Source organism: Sturnira hondurensis, unplaced genomic scaffold (assembly GCF_014824575.4).
Source record: "Sturnira hondurensis isolate 20B ecotype Veracruz unplaced genomic scaffold, ASM1482457v3 Scaffold0003801, whole genome shotgun sequence".
NCBI lineage: Eukaryota > Metazoa > Chordata > Mammalia > Chiroptera > Phyllostomidae > Sturnira > Sturnira hondurensis.
Genome location: NW_028076432.1, coordinates 6655990 through 6675784, shown reverse-complemented (window position 1 = coordinate 6675784; position 19795 = coordinate 6655990). Strand labels below are relative to the sequence as shown.

The window sequence follows — 19795 nt, the reverse complement described above, 5'->3', positions numbered from 1 at the left end:
GGGGGGAGATTGTTCGCAACTATGTGCACCTTAAAGTCATTGCCTGCAGCTTTCAACTTACAGCACTTAGAACTTCATCTCTGTGCCCTTCAACACCTCCAAATATTGCCACCAGAGTGTCTGTTTGGATATTCCATAATCGTAAAGCATGATCTAGCATAGACATAAAAAAATTAAGATAAATTTTTATCATTCATTTACTGTGGACATTCAAAACCTCTTTAAAGAAGTGAAAGTTATACAAGTTTGGACTTATGCACAGTAAAGACTAAGAACAGAATCCTTACACATATAGGACTAGTGTGAAATTGTCATATGGTGTGGCTAAGTGGTGTGGCTAAGTGGACTGAGTACCGGTCTGCAAACCAAAGGGTTGCTGGTTCAATTCCCAGTCAGGGCACATGCCTAGGTTGTAGGCCAGGTTCCCAGTAGGGGCTCATGAGAGGCAACCACACATCAATATTTCTCTCCCTCTCTTTCTCCCTCCCTTCCCCACTCTCTCAAATAAATAAAATCTTTAAAAATTTTTTCTCCTATTCTGTAGGTTGTTCTTTCACTTTCATGATGGTTTTGTGTGCAGCAAAATTCCTATTTAGTTGAAAAGCTGTTTGATTAAAAAATGCTCTGACACAATGGAGGAAGAACAGGATTAAAAAGTTGGAATACTTAGAACAAATGAGGTATTAGAGGTATTACAGCCTCTATTACTTGTAAAGTAACACCTGACCCCAACTACTGTTATCAAGAAAGTTATCAGGCCCTGAACAGGGTAGTTCAGTTGGCTGGTGTCTCACCAAGTGAAAGGTCACCAGTTAGATTCTGGGTCAGGGCACATGCCTGATTTGAGGGCCATGTGCAAGAGGCAGCTCATTGATGTTTCTCTCCCTTTCTTCCTCTCTTGCCTCTCTTAAATATAAATAATTTTTTTAAAAAGGTTATCAGTTCTTAGGTGTCAATTTCCAAAAATAAATATTTTCCTAAGACTGGGGAGGAGAGGTTATATATTTGACAAGCCTTTTGGAAAACAAATGAGACCTCAGCCCAGTAGCTCAGTTGGTTACTGTCATCGCATACACCAAGATTGCAGGTTCAATCCCTGGTCGGGGCACAGTGGTGATTCTTGTGAATCAACAGATGAATGCATACATAAGTGGAGTAACAAACTGATGTTTCTCTCCCCACCTTCCACTCCCTCTAAAATCAGTAATTAAAAATAAGAAAAGAAACTTGACTAGAGTAATAATTCATAAATAAAAGATAAGCACAATCAAGAACAGAACATAGCAATAACAACCCAAATAATTTCAGAGAGCTCAGAAAAAATTAAGAAGCCTGTCTGAATCAGAATAAACTTATAATGCTGATATAGGAATACAGAGAAAGGCAAAGCTAAAAGTATGAAAAATATCTCAAAGAGGTTATTCTGCAGAACTTTGCTTTTTAAGAAATTCTAAAGGAGATCCTTTATAAAACAAAAGCTTTTACATATAAAGGTAATATGGATTTTCAGATGCATTATTTCTTAATACTACGGGAGAGAGTGGTAGTTGCAAACCCATCTTGTAAATGCAATACAGCAAGTAAGGGTGACAAAACAAATCCTCAGCACCAATTATTTTACTCCTATACGATGTCACAGTGCATTTTACGGTCCCTTTTCCCAGTTCTTGGTTTGGGATGCTAATGTAGCCTGTGATTTTTTTTTTTTTTTAGTAAAACTTACTGTTCTAAATTATTTTAAATATGGCTTTTCCCCCTTAGAACAATTTTCCCCTTCAAACAAAAATCATTATCTTCTCTTACCTTTACTGACTGAAAGGAGAAGATTTGGATCTCTTGGGTGGAATTTCAGCTCATTAATAGCATTTCCATGGCCAACATAGTGCTATAATAAATTTAAAACACATCAGTTTTCATATAAAAATTCTACTGTAAAATAGCTATCTGTAAGTAAATCTTTGCTAAGAAAAATAATTATAAATTGTTTTTCATTAATGTTAAGAGAATGAAAAAATAGTTTCACTTAGAGTAATGATTCTCGACCTTGGCTACATATTAAATCACCCAACAAACTTGAAGAAAAAAATAAAAAGACGCTCAAATCCCACATGCAGATAATCTAATATGATTGCATCAGCAGAGGAAAGGCAAAGATTTGACAGATTCTCAGGTAATTCTGTGTCCTTGGGATAAAAAAACTTTTCAAGTGACATATAACACTTAGCATCAACTTCCAACCTTTAACTCTAGTTAGGGTGTCTTGAAAGATGGACTCACTCTCCTTTTATTATTCATTTAGAGCTTCTCAGAATAAGGCAGGGCAGAAGGAAAGAAACTAATGCAAATAGCCCTGGTGGGGTAGCTCACATGTTAGTGTCATCACATTCCCCAAAATTGCAGGTTCGATCCCCAGTCAGGGCACATATAGGAATTATCCAATGAATGCATAAATAAATGGAACAACAAATTAATGTTGCTCTCTCTTTTTCTCCTCCTTCCTCCGTCTTTCAAATCAATAAATAAATTTTTTAAATGATTAAGACTCGTCTAAAGGATGAAATAAGCAAAATACAAATTAAATTAGAAATTGTAGTCATTTAATTCCTTTAGTTTTAAATTCAAAATGACATGGTTTCACAGATCTGTATTCAAAAGAAAGCAGATGTACAATTTAACCAGAAAACCCACCTTTATGCACTGCATTGTTATGGGATTAATTATCCTGATTATGCCTCTAGACCCAGCCACAGCCAGCAGAGGATGGCTTGTATTGCTATCATATGTCCATGCACAAGTATAAAAGTTTTCATCAGCCTACAAAATGCTGGTTAAGAAGTATAATTTGTTTCTGACAAGTAAATAGGTCAACAGTTACAATACATGGAATCCTCCAAAGAAATGCTAAAGTTTTTGACACAGAAGTCTTATTCTTTACACTACTAGATTTAAGCAATGTGACTTTTAGGTTTAAAATCTCTACCAAATGATCAAACAAAACTAGTCTTCCACTCAATTTTGATTACTATTTAGCTGTTTGCATAATTGTTTTGAAAGCAGCTAGACAATACATAGGGGATGGGTATGGCTATATCCAAACAAAATCTGATTTACGAGAACAGGTAGGTGGCCTGTTACCTCAATTAAAAAAGCAAAAACAAACAGATGGCCAGTCCCAGGGGCTATTCTTTGCAGACTTCTGCTCTATGCCAATACTTCTAACTATATGCCTCCAGACAAAAATGATTAACTATTCAGTTTTCCACTTTTTCCTCTGTGAGACCTTCCCAATATGGCTGCAGGTCACTTCTTTCCGTATTTATCTAGGAAAGACCGAAAGTCATTATCTTTTCTTGTTTGCTTAATTTTCAAATAGATCTAGATGAAACATCTTATTTTCTATCTAACCCTTTGGCTTTTTTAATCTTTTTCTTTATGAACCCATGTTTTGCAATATTTTGTTTCCTAAACAAATTGGACATGCGTATTTTCTCCCTGTAGTCCTTGTGGATCAAATACTTGACATGATTGCCAGTCCTAGCTTCTGATCAACCCAAGTGCACCAACATAACTACTTTGAAATAATATTCTTGACAAGGTAACAAACAAACAAACAAACCCCAGTAGTATGCCCAAGCCTTTCCCTGCCCCCTCTTCTCCCTCCCAGATGTGTTACCTCTGGCTTTCCCTTTCCTAAGGGCCAAGGGCCCTTTTCTGCTTCTGTACTTTGTTGTCTGAGCCTACATAGCCTAGCTGGCTCACTTCTACTACCTCTGCAACTTTCTAAATAAACTTTCTCTTATAATCTGGAAACAAAACAACAATGAGAAAACAGGAGGTTTTTTAGCTACTCTTTCAACATTTGTCTATTACTGGATTTCCAACACTCAACTCTAGCCACCTGTACCATCCTCCCTAATATCTACAGTGTATTTCTAGAAATTAGGAAAACTACATAACTAGATACCAGAAATTTCCTGGATGACTGTGAAGAAATAGCATTAGTTAAGGTTAACAAAGAATATAACTTCAGAGGACTAATTAATTTAGAAAAGGTTCGGTGTACTTATGAAAAGTCAATTTCTTTACCCAAAGATACTGAAAACTCAAGAAAGGATACATCAGCATCTACATAGGATTGCAATAGCCGGATTTCTCCTTGTGAGTGACATTCATATAAAGTAACCTAATGAAAACAAAACACAGCACATTTCATCTCAAACACAGAAACACATTTTTAGGTTTTAAACATATTTTAGTCACAACTGTATCTTTAAGATACTACAGAAACTATTCTTTTTAAAATAGCTCCTTTAAGCACTGACTACTGTGACTCAGTGGGTTGGGCATAATCCTGCAAAGCAAAAGGACACCTTGTCAGGGCTCAGGCCTTCATTGTGGGTTCAGTTCCTGTCCAGGGCACGCACAAGAGGCAATTGTTAGATGCTTCCCTCCATCTCTTTTTCCTTCCCTTTCTCTTCCTCTTAAAGCAAGAAGAAAAAGAAAATAGCTCCTTTAATTTAAGGAAGACATGATAAAGTCTAAAGCACTACATTAATTTCCAGAATATATTAAATACTGTAATACTAACTCCCTGTTAGCAAGTTAATTTTGATTGAGAACCGAGTATCAACATTAAGAAAAAACATTTTGTGAACCAATGTCACCCCAATGAATTCAATTTTTTAAAAAAGGAAAATATAGGTGTATAGACATAGCTATGAACAAAACCCATCTCTATCATTCATGCTGTGACCTTTGACTAACCTCAATGTCCTTAATAAGCATATGAAAGCTTTCCAGTTAATGATTGTCTGTGTTCCCTAAAATGTAACCCTAATACTTTGTTAGTAATGGCCCGGATGAATATCAAACTGGTGACAGTATTGACCTTTGGGAAGTATGGGCACAGGCACTACTGCATTCTTGTCCCTCTGTCTTGTCAATCAATAGTACCTGAGTTGTATTATAAAAACAGTACAGAAATCGGAGTCTTTAGCAGAGAATGGTTCAAAACCGGGCAGTCTATCTACTCAGGCCAATCTTCCCGTAAGTAAATTACCCTATAACAAATTCTGTTTTATTCTATTAATTCTGCATCCTCTTTTGGTCTAAAGATGCTTTCCCATTATGGTGGCCACAAAGAAGCTGTACATTAAAAATGCACCACAGACAATAGGAAACAGTACACGTTAAAAATCACATTCTCTTAATCTGGCTGATATGACTCAGTGGATTGAGTGCTGGCCTGAACCAAAGCCAGGGCACAGGCCTGGGTTGTGCGCCACATCCCCAGTGGAGGGCTCGTGAGAGGAGAGCACACACTGACGTTTCTCTCCCTCTCTTTCCCTTGCTCTAAAAAATAAATAAAATCTTTTTAAAAAGGTCACATTCTCTTCTTTTTAAAAAAATATTTCAGATACTTTTTATTCTTCAAATTTGTTGTTTATCAGGAGTGACTGAAATGAAAAATATAATTGAGTCCCACCATCACCATGGAAATGGCTTTAAGAGAAACCTTGTTAGATGAATATTATTGCTTCTCATCTTCAACCAGTAAATAGTTGCCATTGATAAATAGACAGCCAACAAGTCTGTCAAGAATGCTCAAGATATGTTACATAATACAGCAAGCCTGTTCACAGGGTGGGGAGAGGATGACTACAAAATAATTTATGTGAATTTCTTGATTTCATCATACAAGACAAGCACAAAAGCACCACCCATGCCTCTGAGAACAATGGACCATGCACCCTTGAAGAAAGCTTTCCTCCATCACAAGCAATCTTCCTCCAGCAGTGGAGCATGCCTGTGTGCACGGTATCAGTTCCTTTGCGCCCTGACTGCATCATGCGGCAACAGTGTCAAACAGGTAAGAAGTCAACCCAGCCACTGCTGTGACGGACTGCGCAATCATCCAGTTGATGAAGACCTGAGTATTCCTGGGATCTGGGAGCATTCCCTTTGCAGTGTCATAGATACCGAAGTAGGCAGCTCGGTAGATTATGATATGCTGCACAGACACATTAAAGCCTTGCTACAGGCCCTTGATCCCACCAGATTCGTAGATCCTAACCAGGCAGTCACCAAGGCCTTTGAATTCCCTTTCGACTCCAGCTTTGCCCACATGGGCTGCTAGACAGGTATGGACAAAATCAAGAGGATACACAAAACACAAAGAGGTGGCCCCAGCAGCACCACCTGATGCCAGATTTCCTGCAAAGTAGTGCCCAACCTGGGTTCTCTTGTCCACACCACCCAGGAAGATCTGCTTGTATTTATCTTTGAAGGCAAAGTTGAGAGCCTGGGTGGGGAAGTATCTGATGACACTGGCCAGGTTACCTCGCCAGAATACCACGCCAGAAGGATAAGACTCCCTGCTCCTTGGGAATACAAACCACACAGTCTATAATGACGTTGTATTGCTTATCTGTGGTGATTTGCTTGCTGGCATGCTGCATCTGCGGCAGCAGCTTGACCCGCTCGATGGGCGCTATCTCTGTTTTGGAGATGGCTGCAGCCACTCCACCTGCCAGGAAGTCCTTGGCAAAGGACACAGCAGCATCTGTCATGTTGAAACGAAAGAAGGAGCCAGAGAATGCAGAACTAGGTTTGTAACCGGCTGGGACTCCAGGGCTCTAGCCTCTTATTATTTTTGTTAAAAGATTTTATTTATTTACTTTTTTAGAGACAGGGGAAGGGAGGGAGAAAGAGAGGGAGAAAAACATCAAATGTGTAAGTAGTACACAGTTTCTTCTCACACACTTCCCAACCCAGGCATGTGCCCTGACTGGGAACTGAACTGGTGACCTTTTGTTTCACAAGCTGGCACTCAATCCACTGAGCCACACCAGCCTTGGCTATGTTCTTTTATTTCTTTAAAAACCTTAGCACAATACTAAAGCAGCACAAAATTTTATTTTACTCAACTAAAATAACTTATGGAACATTTCTCAGATTCACCTCACTTTCCCTCTTGAGCTTAAGGTAGACGAAGTAACTTGTATCTGTTGTCAACCCATATTCAGACTAGTCCATTCTCCCATCTTTCTTTCCTGAATACACCAATCTATTTCTAGATTCTTCCTCCTCACTCCTACTAGAATACTGATGAACACCCAGAATGTCACCTAATAAAAACTTAGAAACAATTTTTCCCTGAAGTGATTCCCATTTAATTGATAACACGAGACGCTCTAGAAAGCACATAGGGAGACTCCTGTTCTCCACTTATTTAGAAGTAAATTAAATGAATGAATAAATCTTAGAATCCACATGCTAAGCCCCTGGTTCAACTAGAAAGTTAAATAATGATTTACGTTAAAAATGTGCCTAGCACCCTGACCAGTGTGGCTCAGTTGGTTGGGCACCGTACTGCAAAGTGACAGGTTACTGGTTCAATTCCCGGTCAGGGCATATGCCAGGACTGTGAGACCAGTCCCTGGGTTAGGGTATGTGCTAGAGATAGCTGATCAATGTTTCTCTCTCTCCCTTTAAAATAAATAAATATTTAAATAAATGTACATGGTTAAAGAAAAAAGTGCCAGCATGGTTTTTTTCATGCACTTTTTTCAGATCAAGTTACTCTCGGCTTCCTCAAATAAAACAAATTAAATGTTTACTGCAAATAATTAAAATACTTTCAACAACTACTATGTGTATTCACTGGATTTATGCTTTGCATTTATACAGAGGCATTAAGTAATCAGACTTCTTGTACAAATTAGAATGATAAACTATTACAATCATTTCCAAAAGAGCAATGTCAATTCTTTCAACAACTCAAAAACAAATTATTAACACAAAATATAAACAGAAACCTGTTTTGTGAACAATTGGGAATAGTATGTAAAATAAAGATGTATTTTCAGTCATGAATTCTAGGCTTAATTAGACAATGTCTAGAATGTTTCATTTTTACAGAAAGGAATAATAATGTCCAACTGGATACACTAAATTTATCTCAAAATCATTACTGTTAAGCCCTGACCAGGTACGTTAGCTGGTTACAGCGTCATCCCAATATGCTAAGGTTGCAGGTTCAATCTCCAGTCAGGGTACATACAAAAAAAATCAACCAATGAATGCATAAATGAAGTAGCTGTTTCTCTCTCTTAAATCAATAAATTAAAAAAAAAAATTTTAAGCACCCTTTAAAACACCCTTGCATTTATTACATTAACACCAGAATCTATTGTAATAATCTAACCAAAAACCAAACAGATCCCTTAATACTCACTCTGTTGCTTCCCACAGTGGCAAACACTAGTGGATCCCCTTCTTTACTGTGCCAGTTGAACTGAACTCCAAACAATGGCTGACTATGATCTTCCTATAAAATAACCATGCAATAAGAAAAATCAATATATTTTAGAAACCAAAAAGTGGTAATAAACTGACCATCCCCCTTACAACAGTTTTCAAAAATGGAAGCCACTGTTTTGTGACAGAACACATAAACTGACTTTTAACTCTGAAAATATCCATTTGTCCACTTTTCACATTTTAAAATATTAGTATATGATAAAATTTATATAGTCAAAGACTTAAATAAGAAGTTAGGTAACAAGCACTGATTTATGAAAATATCTTGATATTTGCCTTCCATTTTCTTGTATACAACCATATTTTTCTGAATCAAAACTGAATTATTGTGGCAGATGCATTTCTCAGGACATAAGAACACTATTTTTCTGAAACTGGAAACTAACAACTGACCTAGGTAAGAGTTGCTACTGCTTCTCTAGCACTGGCTAAATTTTATTAGGTTTAATTTTTCCCTTGTAAAATGAAACATACCAGACACTACTCAAATCACTGCTTTCCATTAGTGCTATAAAAACAATTTTAAATAACCTTAAATTTGTGTCCTAAAAGAAAAAAAATCCCAAGTTCTGTAATAAACAAGTTTGGTAATTGAATAGTGGGGGCCAGAGAAGACCACGGACTACACCTTTAGTTACCAGGAGGTGGCTATAGGAGGTGTACAGAGAAGACCAAGGACTACACATGGACTACACCTTCAGCTACCAGGAGGTGGCTATAAGGTGGCTATAAGGAGGCGTACGAAAAACAAGTACTCACTTCTGTTCACAGCTATTTTTCAGTCTCAGGATTTTACTGGCAATCTCTTGGCATAACAGTAACTTTCATATTCACTTAAAGGTACTGTTTTTACTTTAAAAGTCTAACAACTTTAATTTCTTACCCTTTGAGAAGCCATAGCTTTAAGCTTTGAAATATTTAATTAAAATATTTAACTGACACTTAAAGCAACCTTCCAGACATACTATCTAAAAATAGATTAACTAAAATTTAACATGAAACCATAATAGACACTTTACCTTTCAAACAATATATACTGAGATTTACCCCCTTCAAGAGTATAATCTCACGCACACTTAATAAATTTTGCTACACAAATAATTTGAGCATACTCATAGTTGCTTATGCTTTCTGAAGACTTTACCTGAAAGTATACTTAAATGTTTAGAATAGATTCTAACTTACATATGCACAATATAATGCAAATTTCTGCTCAGCATAAGGACAGTAACCCCAAATTTACAATAAAAAATGAATATATGTAAAAGAAAAACATTTAAAATAAATACCAGTAATCCCTTTTATAAACAAGGAAACAGTAATTTAAATATCCCCAATTACTTGTTTTCTATAAATACTGAATAGTCAAAAAAATTTTAAAGGCCCTGGCTGGTTACAGCATCATTAATTAAGCCAAGGTTGTGGGTTTGTTTCCTCGTCAGGGATCAAAAAACAGCAATTAATGCATAAATAAATGGAACAACAGCCCTGACTGGTGTGACTCAGTGCAATGGGTCTACAGGAGACCAAAAGGTCGTGGTTTCATTCTCAGTCAGGGCACATGCCTGGGTTGTGGACCAGGTCCCTGGCTGAGTGCATGGGAGAAGCAATCAATCAATAAAATAGATCAATGTTTCAAACCGGCTGGTGTAGCTCAGTGGACTGAGCACAGGCCTGCAAACCAAAGGGGTGCCGGTTCGATTCCCAGTCAGAGCACATGCCTGGGTCGCAGTCTAGGTCCCCAGTAGGGGGTGTGTGAGAGGTAACCACACACAGACATCCCGTGCGGGAGATCTCTCTCATCTTTCCCCTCTCTCTAAAAATAAATAAAATCTTTTAAAAAAATAGATCAATATTTCTCTGGCACATCTGTTTCTCTCTCCCTCTCCATCTTTTCCCCTCTCTCTAAAAAATAAAATCTTTTTTTAAAAAAAAGTGGAAAAACAAATTGATGTTTTCCTCTCTCCCCCTTCTTCTCTAGATCAATAAATAAAAAATTAAAAAACAATTTTAAAAATTGTATACCCTTTTCTTTTAAAACAATTGCAAATAAAACAAAAGAGAAGCCTTAGCTAGTGTGGTTCAGTGGACTGAATGCCAGCCTGTGAATCAAAAGGTCGCCAGTTTGATTCCCAGTCAAGGTACATGCTTGGGTTGGGGGCCAGGTCCCTAGCTGGGGGCTTGTGTGAGGCAACAGATAGATTTATGTCTCTCTTGCACATTGATGTTTCTCTTCTAAGTAAATAAATAAAATCTTTGAAAAACATTTTTAAAGTTAATTTTTTTAACTGCAGAAACTAAGGCATCTCTTTCAATTTATGCTGGCTCAAAGTTAATGAGTTTTTTTCAGTAGCAGGCGAAAGTGGCTTGTGTTTTTAACCATTTAAGACAAAACAAAAAGCTAAACAAATGTGGAATGGATTATAACTATGCAGTATTCAGTCTGCACTATAAAATCAAAATTTCAAAGTACTGTAATTTTAAAATGTTTTTAACTTGACAACAGTACCTTGAGCATAAAAACATTACCACTAAGAAATAATTCTGCAGCCTAGTATTCTGCACATTACCTTGAGACTATTTACACATTTAAAAGAATATTTGCATTTCTTTGACTTCCATTTTCCCTTTCCCCAACTTTTTCTTCCAGGTGCATTTGGCGTGTTTGTTGGTGTATCAGGGCGTTCAGTGTTTGTACCACTTTCTATACTGACAGCATCATCCTGTAGGCATAAGTGAGAAAAAATTACATAAAACAGCAATACTATACTTCAGCAGCAAATGACTTTTCTTTTTTACTGGGCAACTACTGAAGAAATAATTAGGTCTTTAAGTAGTGGAAAGTTTTATTCCTATCTCCAAAGGAAAAAAACCCAGCTACACATTATGTTTTTGTGGATATCTGGTATTTCAAAAAAAAAAAACGCCCCACTACCAATAACAAGGCCTTTAAATAACAACACATTAGTCCTTTTTAGCTCTTCACAGAAGGTACCATCTGATAAGACGTGAAAGAGATGCTGCCCTGGCTGGTGTGGCTCTGTGGACTGAGCATCAGCCAGCAAATCGAAAGGCTGCTGGTTTGATGCCCAGACAGGGCACGTGCCTGAGTCCCAGGCCAAGTCCCCATTTGAAGGTACACGTGAGAGGCAACCACACATCGATGTTTCTCTCCCTTTTTTTCTCCCTCCTTCACCTCTTGCTAAAACTAAAATCTTCAAAAAGATTAAAAAATAAAGTGAAATAAGAAGTGTAAGGAGCCTAAGTAGAAGGAAATAAGAAAACAAAGAGAACAAAATATAAAAAGAAAAACAACAACAAAAAAGAGAGCCTAAGAAGTCTTTTGCACATTAGGGTTGCTGGGGTTCAAACCCAGGGGCTTGACTCCTAAACCTGTCTTAACTGCATGTCTTATAATTTATAACATATTTTCATATAATTTACAATATATTTACTTGATTGTTGCTCAGTTTTGAGCCTATGGGAAGAGGAGTGGCCATCTGAAGCTGTAGTACTATTACTTCCTGCTTCAGATGTCATTTCTGAAAATCCTGCTATCATTCAGATTATGCTTATTTATAATAAAAACCATTCAGAATTTTTTAAAAATCCTATATATACTATACTGTATGGTGAAATTTGACTCATAGCTCTAAAATAATAAATGGATTTACAGTTGTTGTTATGGAAAATACAATAATTAATAATGATACAAGAATAAAACGTTTTACATAGTACTCAACTGTAAACCTGCTTTGCCCCATCCTGTATGTTAGAACTCCAAAACTCTATCAAGTAAGTTCCTTCCAAATGGAGGAATGGCAGGAGAAAACCTTGAAAATTCAACTAATTTACACCTGATCTCTAGTTCTTGGGGTATATTAATGGACCACTAATCTCCGAAGAAGATTTCACTACTTCCTTTAATTACATATTCCAATGTGTTCTTAGGAAGAGATTCATTTAAATCTATCACCTTAGGGCAGTAGTTTCTAAACACATTCCACAGGAAATCTTTTTTCACGAAGTGCATATTAATGTCTATGAGAACACAGTCTAGGAACCACTGCCTTAAGGGATATTTCTAAATTATTGCTTTCTAAAGCTGGTTTTATATTGTAAAGGATAAAATCAACCAGAGTACCAAAAAGTATATTAAAATTTCACTTAAAAACTAAAAGGTATCATACAGTGGTTCTTGGGGGTGGTTTGCAAAACTGCAAATTGTTCCTCCCAAAATGACATGTGTTTTATGGAATATTCCAATTATCTGGGGTGAAAGAAAAAGGAATGAAGGGGAGAGACTGCACAGTGAATGCTTAATAAAAACTTGAATTGTACTTCAATGTAAGTATAATCAGCCTTTACAGAGATACAAAAAAGTAAAACTTTTAAGTTCAACTCCTAGGCTGAAAGTACTGTTTTACTCTCTCCCAATTTTTTCCCACATTTCAGTTGTATTTACACAGTCAAAATCTAGTGCAGAAAACAATTTTGGGTTTCAATGGGAAACTATGCGTTATCTCTAGTACATTCTACCATGCTACCAGATTACAACAGCCCTCTTAGTTGCCCCTGAACAACCTTTTGTCTTTTTCAAGTTGTAGATAACTGGTAGTGCTAATTCTGTCTTTAAAGCAGAGGTTCAAAATGTCTTCCCTTCTCCTCTGAAACAAAAGGTTTTGTCTCCATTTGCAATGTCACCTCAACATTGTTTTAATCCTTATAAACTTGTATTGTTTGACTTAACACTTGCCCAGTTCCTTCATGAGTAAAGTAAGATGTTTAGCCCTGGCTGGTGTGGCTCAGTGAACTGAGTGCCATGCCAGCCTATGAACCTAAAGGTCACCATTTCGATTCCCAGTCAGGGCGCATGCCTGGGTTGCGGGCCATGTCCCCATTTGGGGGTGTGCGAGAAGCAACCTATGGATGTGTGAGAGATATATCTATCTTTCACATGTTGGATGTTTCTCTCCCTCCTTTTCCCCTCTCTGTGAAAGTAAATAAATAAAATCTTAAAAAACAATGTTTAACATGTTGCCCTGGCCAGGAAGCTCAGTTGGTTAAAGCCGTAATATGCCAAGGTTGCAGGTCTGATCCCAAGTCAGGGCACACACAAGAATCAACCAATGAATGCATAAATAAGCAGAACGACAAATCAATGTTTTTCTATTTCTCCCTTCCCCTCTCTCTAAAACACAATTAAAAAAAAAAAAAGTATGCACGCCCTGGCTGGTGTGGCTCAGTGGGTTGAGAGCTGGCCTGGGACCTGAAAAGAAGTCACAGGTTTGATTCTCAGTCAGGGCACGTGCCTGGGCTGTGGTTCAGGTCCCCAGTTGGGGGCGAGCCAGAGGCAACTGATTGACTGATGTGTTTCTCACATAGATGTTTCTCTCCCCCCCTCTCTAAAAAATGAACGAATAAATAAAATCTTTGAGAAAAACAAAAAACAAAAAATGCAAAGACCCTGGCTGGTATGGCCCAGTGAATTGAGTGCCGGCCCGGGGAACTGAAAGCTCACCGGTTCGATTCTCAGTCATGGCATATGCCTGAGTTGCAGGCCAGGTCCCCAGCTGGGGGTGTGCAAGTGGCAACAGTAGATGTTTCTTTCCCTCTTTTTTCCTCCCCTCCCTGTCACTAAAAATAAATAAATAAAATCTTTAGTACCAACTGCTCAGGCTACTTTAATTCCAACTAAAAACACCATCCTTTCTCCACTTGCTCTTGGCCTCTTGTCGTCATTCAGCTCCCTCAAAAGTAAAACCACTGCCCTTATTGGCTTTTTCTAAACTTATTTTTATAGTGTTTTCTATTCCCTTTCTTTACTCCTTTCTCTTAACCTATGTCCTAAATCTGGGGTCCCTGGATGAATTAAAAGGGCCTGTGCATTGAAATGGCCAAAAGGAGGCATTTTAATTTTCACCAACTTTATCTGAAATTTAGTCCTTCCTTCTATTATAGGCAAGTAACATACATGCTGATGTTACTCTACATGTTATTCTCACCAATGGAAATTAGGTATTCATTGTTATATCACTTTATAGTTGTATACCTCAAAAAATTGTTTATGCCCATCATAACTATCAGACCTGCTGCTACATCGTTACTTAATGTGCTAATAAAGAAGCACTTAAGCACATTGACAACAGCGTGGTGATTGCTGGATGGAGGAGAATATAAGGGGATTAAATGGTAGAAAAAATACAATAAAGATTAAATCAAAAACTAAAATAATAAAGAAGCACTTAAGCAAAAAGCATAAAACAATGAACACGGATAACAGTATGGTGAGGGGGCGGTAGGGAGAGCAAAGGGGGGATAAAGGGGAACAAAAAGATTTCGCTTTGGACGATGGTCTCACAATGAAGTGTGCAGATATTTGAGTTGCACACTTGAAACGTGCATGGTTTTATTAACCAATGTTACCCCAAGAAACTAAAAAAAAAAAAAAAAAGTAAGAAACCCAGCAAAACCGGAGGTGTGGTAGACAGAAGAAGGCTAAGAGTAGCTGTGACAGAAAAAAATGTTTGTTTCTATTTGATTTAAAAAATTTACTTATAAATTTAAAAAAATTAAATAATTTATTAAAACAGCTCATCATTATAACATTTTCTGATTTTTATCGTTGATTTTGTTTGTAACCTTTTCACTGTATTTTATACATTAAAAAATGATATTCTGAGAAGGCCTCACAGGATTCATTAAAGTGTCCAAGAAAACAAAAAAGGTTCAAGTCCCCATCAGGATGGAGGTACCAAAACAATGGCTTAATCCAATCATTTGGTTGTGAATAGATTTATGTGCAAATATATTCCCTAAAAGTCTGCAAAATGAAAGAAGGCTTTCAATTTATTTGGTATCCTGAAATTTTCTTCAGTCTAAATTATTGGTATTTTCATTACATTTCTGCATTATTTAGCATACAAAAGGTTCAGAAACATAAATTTACACCATGTGATCATAAAATAAATAATAGTAATTAACACTGAAACAGTATTTACTATGAGGCAAGCTTCTTCCAAGCACATACACTGAATCCTTACAAATGTTTCTGTAAGTAAATACCATTATTATCTCCATTCTTAAAATAAGAAACTGAGGCAACTAGCCTTGCTCAAGGTCAAGCATCCAGTAAGTAGTAGAGTGAAGATTTTTAACCTACCATTTAGAGCCATTCTGTGCCCCTATTACTAACCTAACCTGCCTAAAAAAATTTAACAAAAGGCAGAAATAAAACAGTCTCTAAGGACTGGAACAAAAAGGTAAAAAATATTATTTATACAGTATATAGGTAATGAAATTGGGAAAAACAAACAGAAAAAAAAAGATTTAAAGTACCATTCAAAAACTAAGCTTTCCAGAAATTTCATGTCCAAATTCCAAACTGAACAATCCCCTAAATATCTTTCTTCTACCTACAACGAGTTCCTTTCCGTATCTCTTCAGTGAAAATTTTGGTCATATATATATGCTTCAATCAGTGATGTAGGAAGGTGTAGAATTTAAGAACTGGATGTGTAAGATGATGTATTTATTCCTAAAACCCACCAATGTGAGAAAATGCACTCACATCACTCTCCTGTAATACTTGAAAGGTTTTTTAAAAGAAATCCACATGTTATTGCCACATAAGCATGAAAAGGGATTTGCATTTTAGAGTACTGTCTTTGAATGAACTGTCAAGACATTTTGCTGACCTTATTGGATATATTGAAACAAGAAGCTGAAAATTAATGGTCAGTTCAGTTACTACTGGCATCTCATCCAAACACAGTTGAGAGTAGATCCATTGCACAGCTGTTTTGTTAAGGTAATTCCAAAACACAATACACTTGCGAGGCCATGAGCCCACACCTACTTTTACCAACCTAAAACCTTCCAGGTTGTCCTCTTTATCTTAATAAAAACTTATAAAAGATTAATTGTCCCTTCTCATTCCTTCCTCAAGGGTGGTTTTCCCCTTCAAGTCAGAAGACGACTCTTCAGTTCGGCTCCTCCTTAAGACAAGCTGACTGTCCAGCATGCTTCATCTCCACGGACAGGACAGGAGCAGACACGAAACCCCCTTTTAAGAATCACCAAAACCCCGTAAGTTAAGATCTACTCTTCCCATCCAGCTGTCTGTGACTCTAGGCGTGACACAGTCTCTAAATTCCTTTAAAAGGGTCCGTATCACACGCTGACCTCTCCTTCCAACTTTCTCAGAAAAATCTCTAACTTGCCTTTTAAAACTGGGATCTCGGCTTCGCACTCTCCCCAAATCTCCCAAAGGCCCAAACCCGCCCCATCCACGCAAAAAAAAATCAGAGCAGACCCTCAGACTCTCCGCGCTCTCTCTTAAACCACACTCCGTCAAGTGTCTGCTTGCCCTCTGCCCCAGCTCAAAATCCCCATTGAGACAAGTTCGATTTTCTCTTTCACGCCCGCGTTTTCCTGAGCGTGACACCTCTCCCTCCCCCCACAACAGCCCGCGCGACCGCCCCCGCTCCTACAGTTTAAAAAGAATTAAAAACTTTCACTACACAGTCCCGTCTGGACTGCTCCGGGCTCAACTCACATTCTCGTCTCCAGAAAGGTCTGGGTTGCTGTTCTCGTCGCTGCTCAGCTTCTGCTTCTTGGCCCCAGGCATGTCTGTTCCCGCCGGGGTTGTAGACACTTCCCTCTCGGACATATTCCTCCGCCTCCCTCCAGGTTCCTGCCGCCTAGGGCGGGGCCTCCGCCACACCGCCGTCAAGCAAGCCCGGCCGGAGCCTGCCGCAAAGTTGCCGCTGCCGCCGCCACCTCCACCGCTTCCCCCACTGTCGCAAACCGCGCCCAGCCGCCGAGGCGGGCGTGCGTGCGACCCCGCCACACTGCTGAAAAAGGGGCGCGCGCGCGCGCGCCCTTCTGCGCGGCTTCCTGGCTCCTTCCCTCTCCTTACTCCCGTCTTGCCCTTTTCCCGCCGCCCTCCGGGCAGTTTGCACGGAGAGGTGTGATCCGATGGCTCTCGAGGGCAGTATTTCCTACGTCCCCCTTCCCCACTACCGCCTTGAAAAACAAGAGGAGGAACTCAAAGGGATGCTCCCTCACCCCCTTCCTCCTTCCAAAGACGTTTCAGTCGCAATTAGCCCAATCCTTCGATCAACGACCCGCTGCAAGGACTCGAAAGTCTGTGGAATGGACTAGACCACCTATGTCCCCGGGGATGGGGAAGATACGAGAAGTAATCTTTTGACTTAACGGTGTATGCCAAGTGTTCTTAGTTTTGAACTCGGAGGATAAAGCTCTAAAGTTATCCACACTACTGTTCACAATTTAATATCTGATTAAGGCCAGAAATTCAAAAATTGTAGACTGCTTTTCACTTACCTCCCCCATCTAGCAAATGGAAGTTACCGCCTAAGAAGTACGCATGCGCCAGGGCGTATTCTCGCGCTGGGTTACCCGGACCCGCCTCCCTCAAGCTCCTCCTCCTCGGAGTCTTGTTTGTAGAACTAGGTAGTCTTCATCTGGCATCAGTAGCTCAGGGTGGATTTGGAAGTGCTACTAGATTATATTTTATGGACGCATCCAAAATTCTTGATGAATATTTATTGCAGTGAATGATTATCCTCATCCAGTTCATGCCAATATTGAGTAAGGTTTAAGTAGGAATATCCTAAAGCAATGGTTTTAGATCCTCTATGATTTATAGCCCAAAGTGCTGTTTTTTTTAAACTGTTAAAGCATTATCAAGGCTCTGAACAACTCCAGTGCCCCCAAACCAATGGTCATCTGCAGCTTCGTATGAGCCTTAAACGACGGACAAGATTTTTTGGCACACCAGACACAATAAAATTTTAGAGGAAGGCAACGGAACTATTAAACTTCACCAAAATGTTTCTCTCTGTAAATGTTAACCCTGTTTAGGTATTTGACAGAAGCCAAATACATTGGTGAGCCCGGTGGATTTGTTGCATGGGTCACTAAGCCACAAAACCAAATGAGCAACAGGAAAAGGAAAACGGTGACAACTACACACATAGCCTCTTTTTCTTTTTTCTTTAGAATTTGCGTACAACTACTTGGGGGTGGGGGCCAGGACTCCTTGTCCTCATCTGTAAAAATGGGATAGGAAGGCACCTAAACTTCCGTAAGCAACTACTTGATATAAATATTTTCTTTTAGACCTCATTACACTGTCCAATGGATAACCAGTATAGATTGCCCCTATATTCTAGTGTACAGAATTATTTTTGCATGATGCCTTAACATGCAAAATATCATTATCTCTTTCTTTAGCTGCACATTGCAAGGCACTTTGTTTTGGAGATAAGAGAGAACTCAGTTGGGAATGAGAAAAAGAAGGTAAAACAGGACAGATAGAACAAGTTTTTGCAACGGAGACTCAGAAGAATAACAAAGCTAAAATTATAATTATTTTTAAAGGTTTTATTTATTTACTTTTAGAGGTAGAGGAAGGAAGGGAGAAAGAGAGAGAGAGAGAAACAGCAATGTGAAGAGATACATGGTTGCCTCTCACACAATCCCAACCAGAACCTTGTCCACAACCCAAGCACTTGTGCCCTGACCAGGAGTTGAACCCACAACCTTTCGGTTCGCAGGTCAGCACTCAATCCAGTGAGCCACACCAGCCAGGGCAAAAAAGTTTGTATTAATTACAGTTATTTGTTGAACTCTTCTAATGTACCAGGCATTGCTAAGCATTCTTCAGCTGGTGATAGATGACACTATTACAGAGTCAGCCACTGTTCTCAGTAAGAATGTACTTTTTTATGACATTTTCATGGGCAGAGATAAACACTCTCCCCTTTTCTGTTGAGAAGCATATTTGTGAGATATAGCTGTACAAATAAAGGGTAATCAACTAAAGCATTTCCAAACCAAATTAATCTACATGTCTAGGATCAGTGGGAGCTAAGAAGTAGGAGTGAACTACTTACTAGTCATAAACTTAGAAAAGTGCTAAACATTTGGGCAAAAGACAGGTGGAAGTGTAATGCCTTTCGGCATGTAGGTTATCCATAACAAAGCAAAAATATTTTTAAAGACTTTTATTAAAACTTGGAAGAATATCTTGAAAATTTTCTGATGAGTCAGGGATAATAAATAGAAATTAGTTAACATTTGTTATTACTATAATGTTAAAAATTATTCTGAGTCCCCGGCTGGTGTAGCTCAGTGGATTGAGCGCGGGCCTACGAACCAATCACGGTTTGATTCCCAGTCAGGGCACATGCCTGGGTTGCAGGCCAGTTCCCGGAGGGGGCCAGTTCCCAGCATGGGATGAATGACAAGGAACCATACATTGATGTTTCTCTTCCTCTCTCCTTCCCTTCCCCTCTGAAGATAAATAAATAAAATATTAAAAAAATTATTCTGAGACTTGTTAAAAACAGTGAGGAACTTTATTCAAGGCAATTGTAATAGGTGTCAGGACTATTGCCTTAGGAGAGCTAGGGCTCAACTCTGAATACAGCAAGTTCAGGAAGGG

General features: G+C 38.5%; 1 protein-coding gene and 1 pseudogene across 3 annotated transcripts in view; both read right to left on the bottom strand.

Moving 5' to 3' along the window:
* The window catches only part of EED (embryonic ectoderm development), a 32064-nt gene extending 14693 nt beyond the window's left edge, over positions 1-17371 (bottom strand). For 2 of the 3 annotated variants that reach the window (XM_037042899.1, XM_037042900.1), the window contains exons 1-7: positions 16880-17371; positions 10893-11045; positions 8237-8329; positions 4118-4183; positions 2689-2814; positions 1804-1885; positions 62-153 (exon numbers count right to left, since the gene is read on the bottom strand). In XM_037042899.1, the coding sequence (XP_036898794.1) occupies positions 62-153; positions 1804-1885; positions 2689-2814; positions 4118-4183; positions 8237-8329; positions 10893-11045; positions 16880-16993 (726 nt within the window). In that variant the 5' untranslated portion in view covers positions 16994-17371. The remainder of the gene's footprint in view (positions 1-61; positions 154-1803; positions 1886-2688; positions 2815-4117; positions 4184-8236; positions 8330-10892; positions 11046-16879) is intronic. The other variant, XM_037042901.1, reaches the window with a different exon arrangement.
* LOC118984744 (ADP/ATP translocase 2-like) lies at positions 5427-6625 on the bottom strand (annotated as a pseudogene).
* Positions 17372-19795: the final 2424 nt, after the last annotated feature.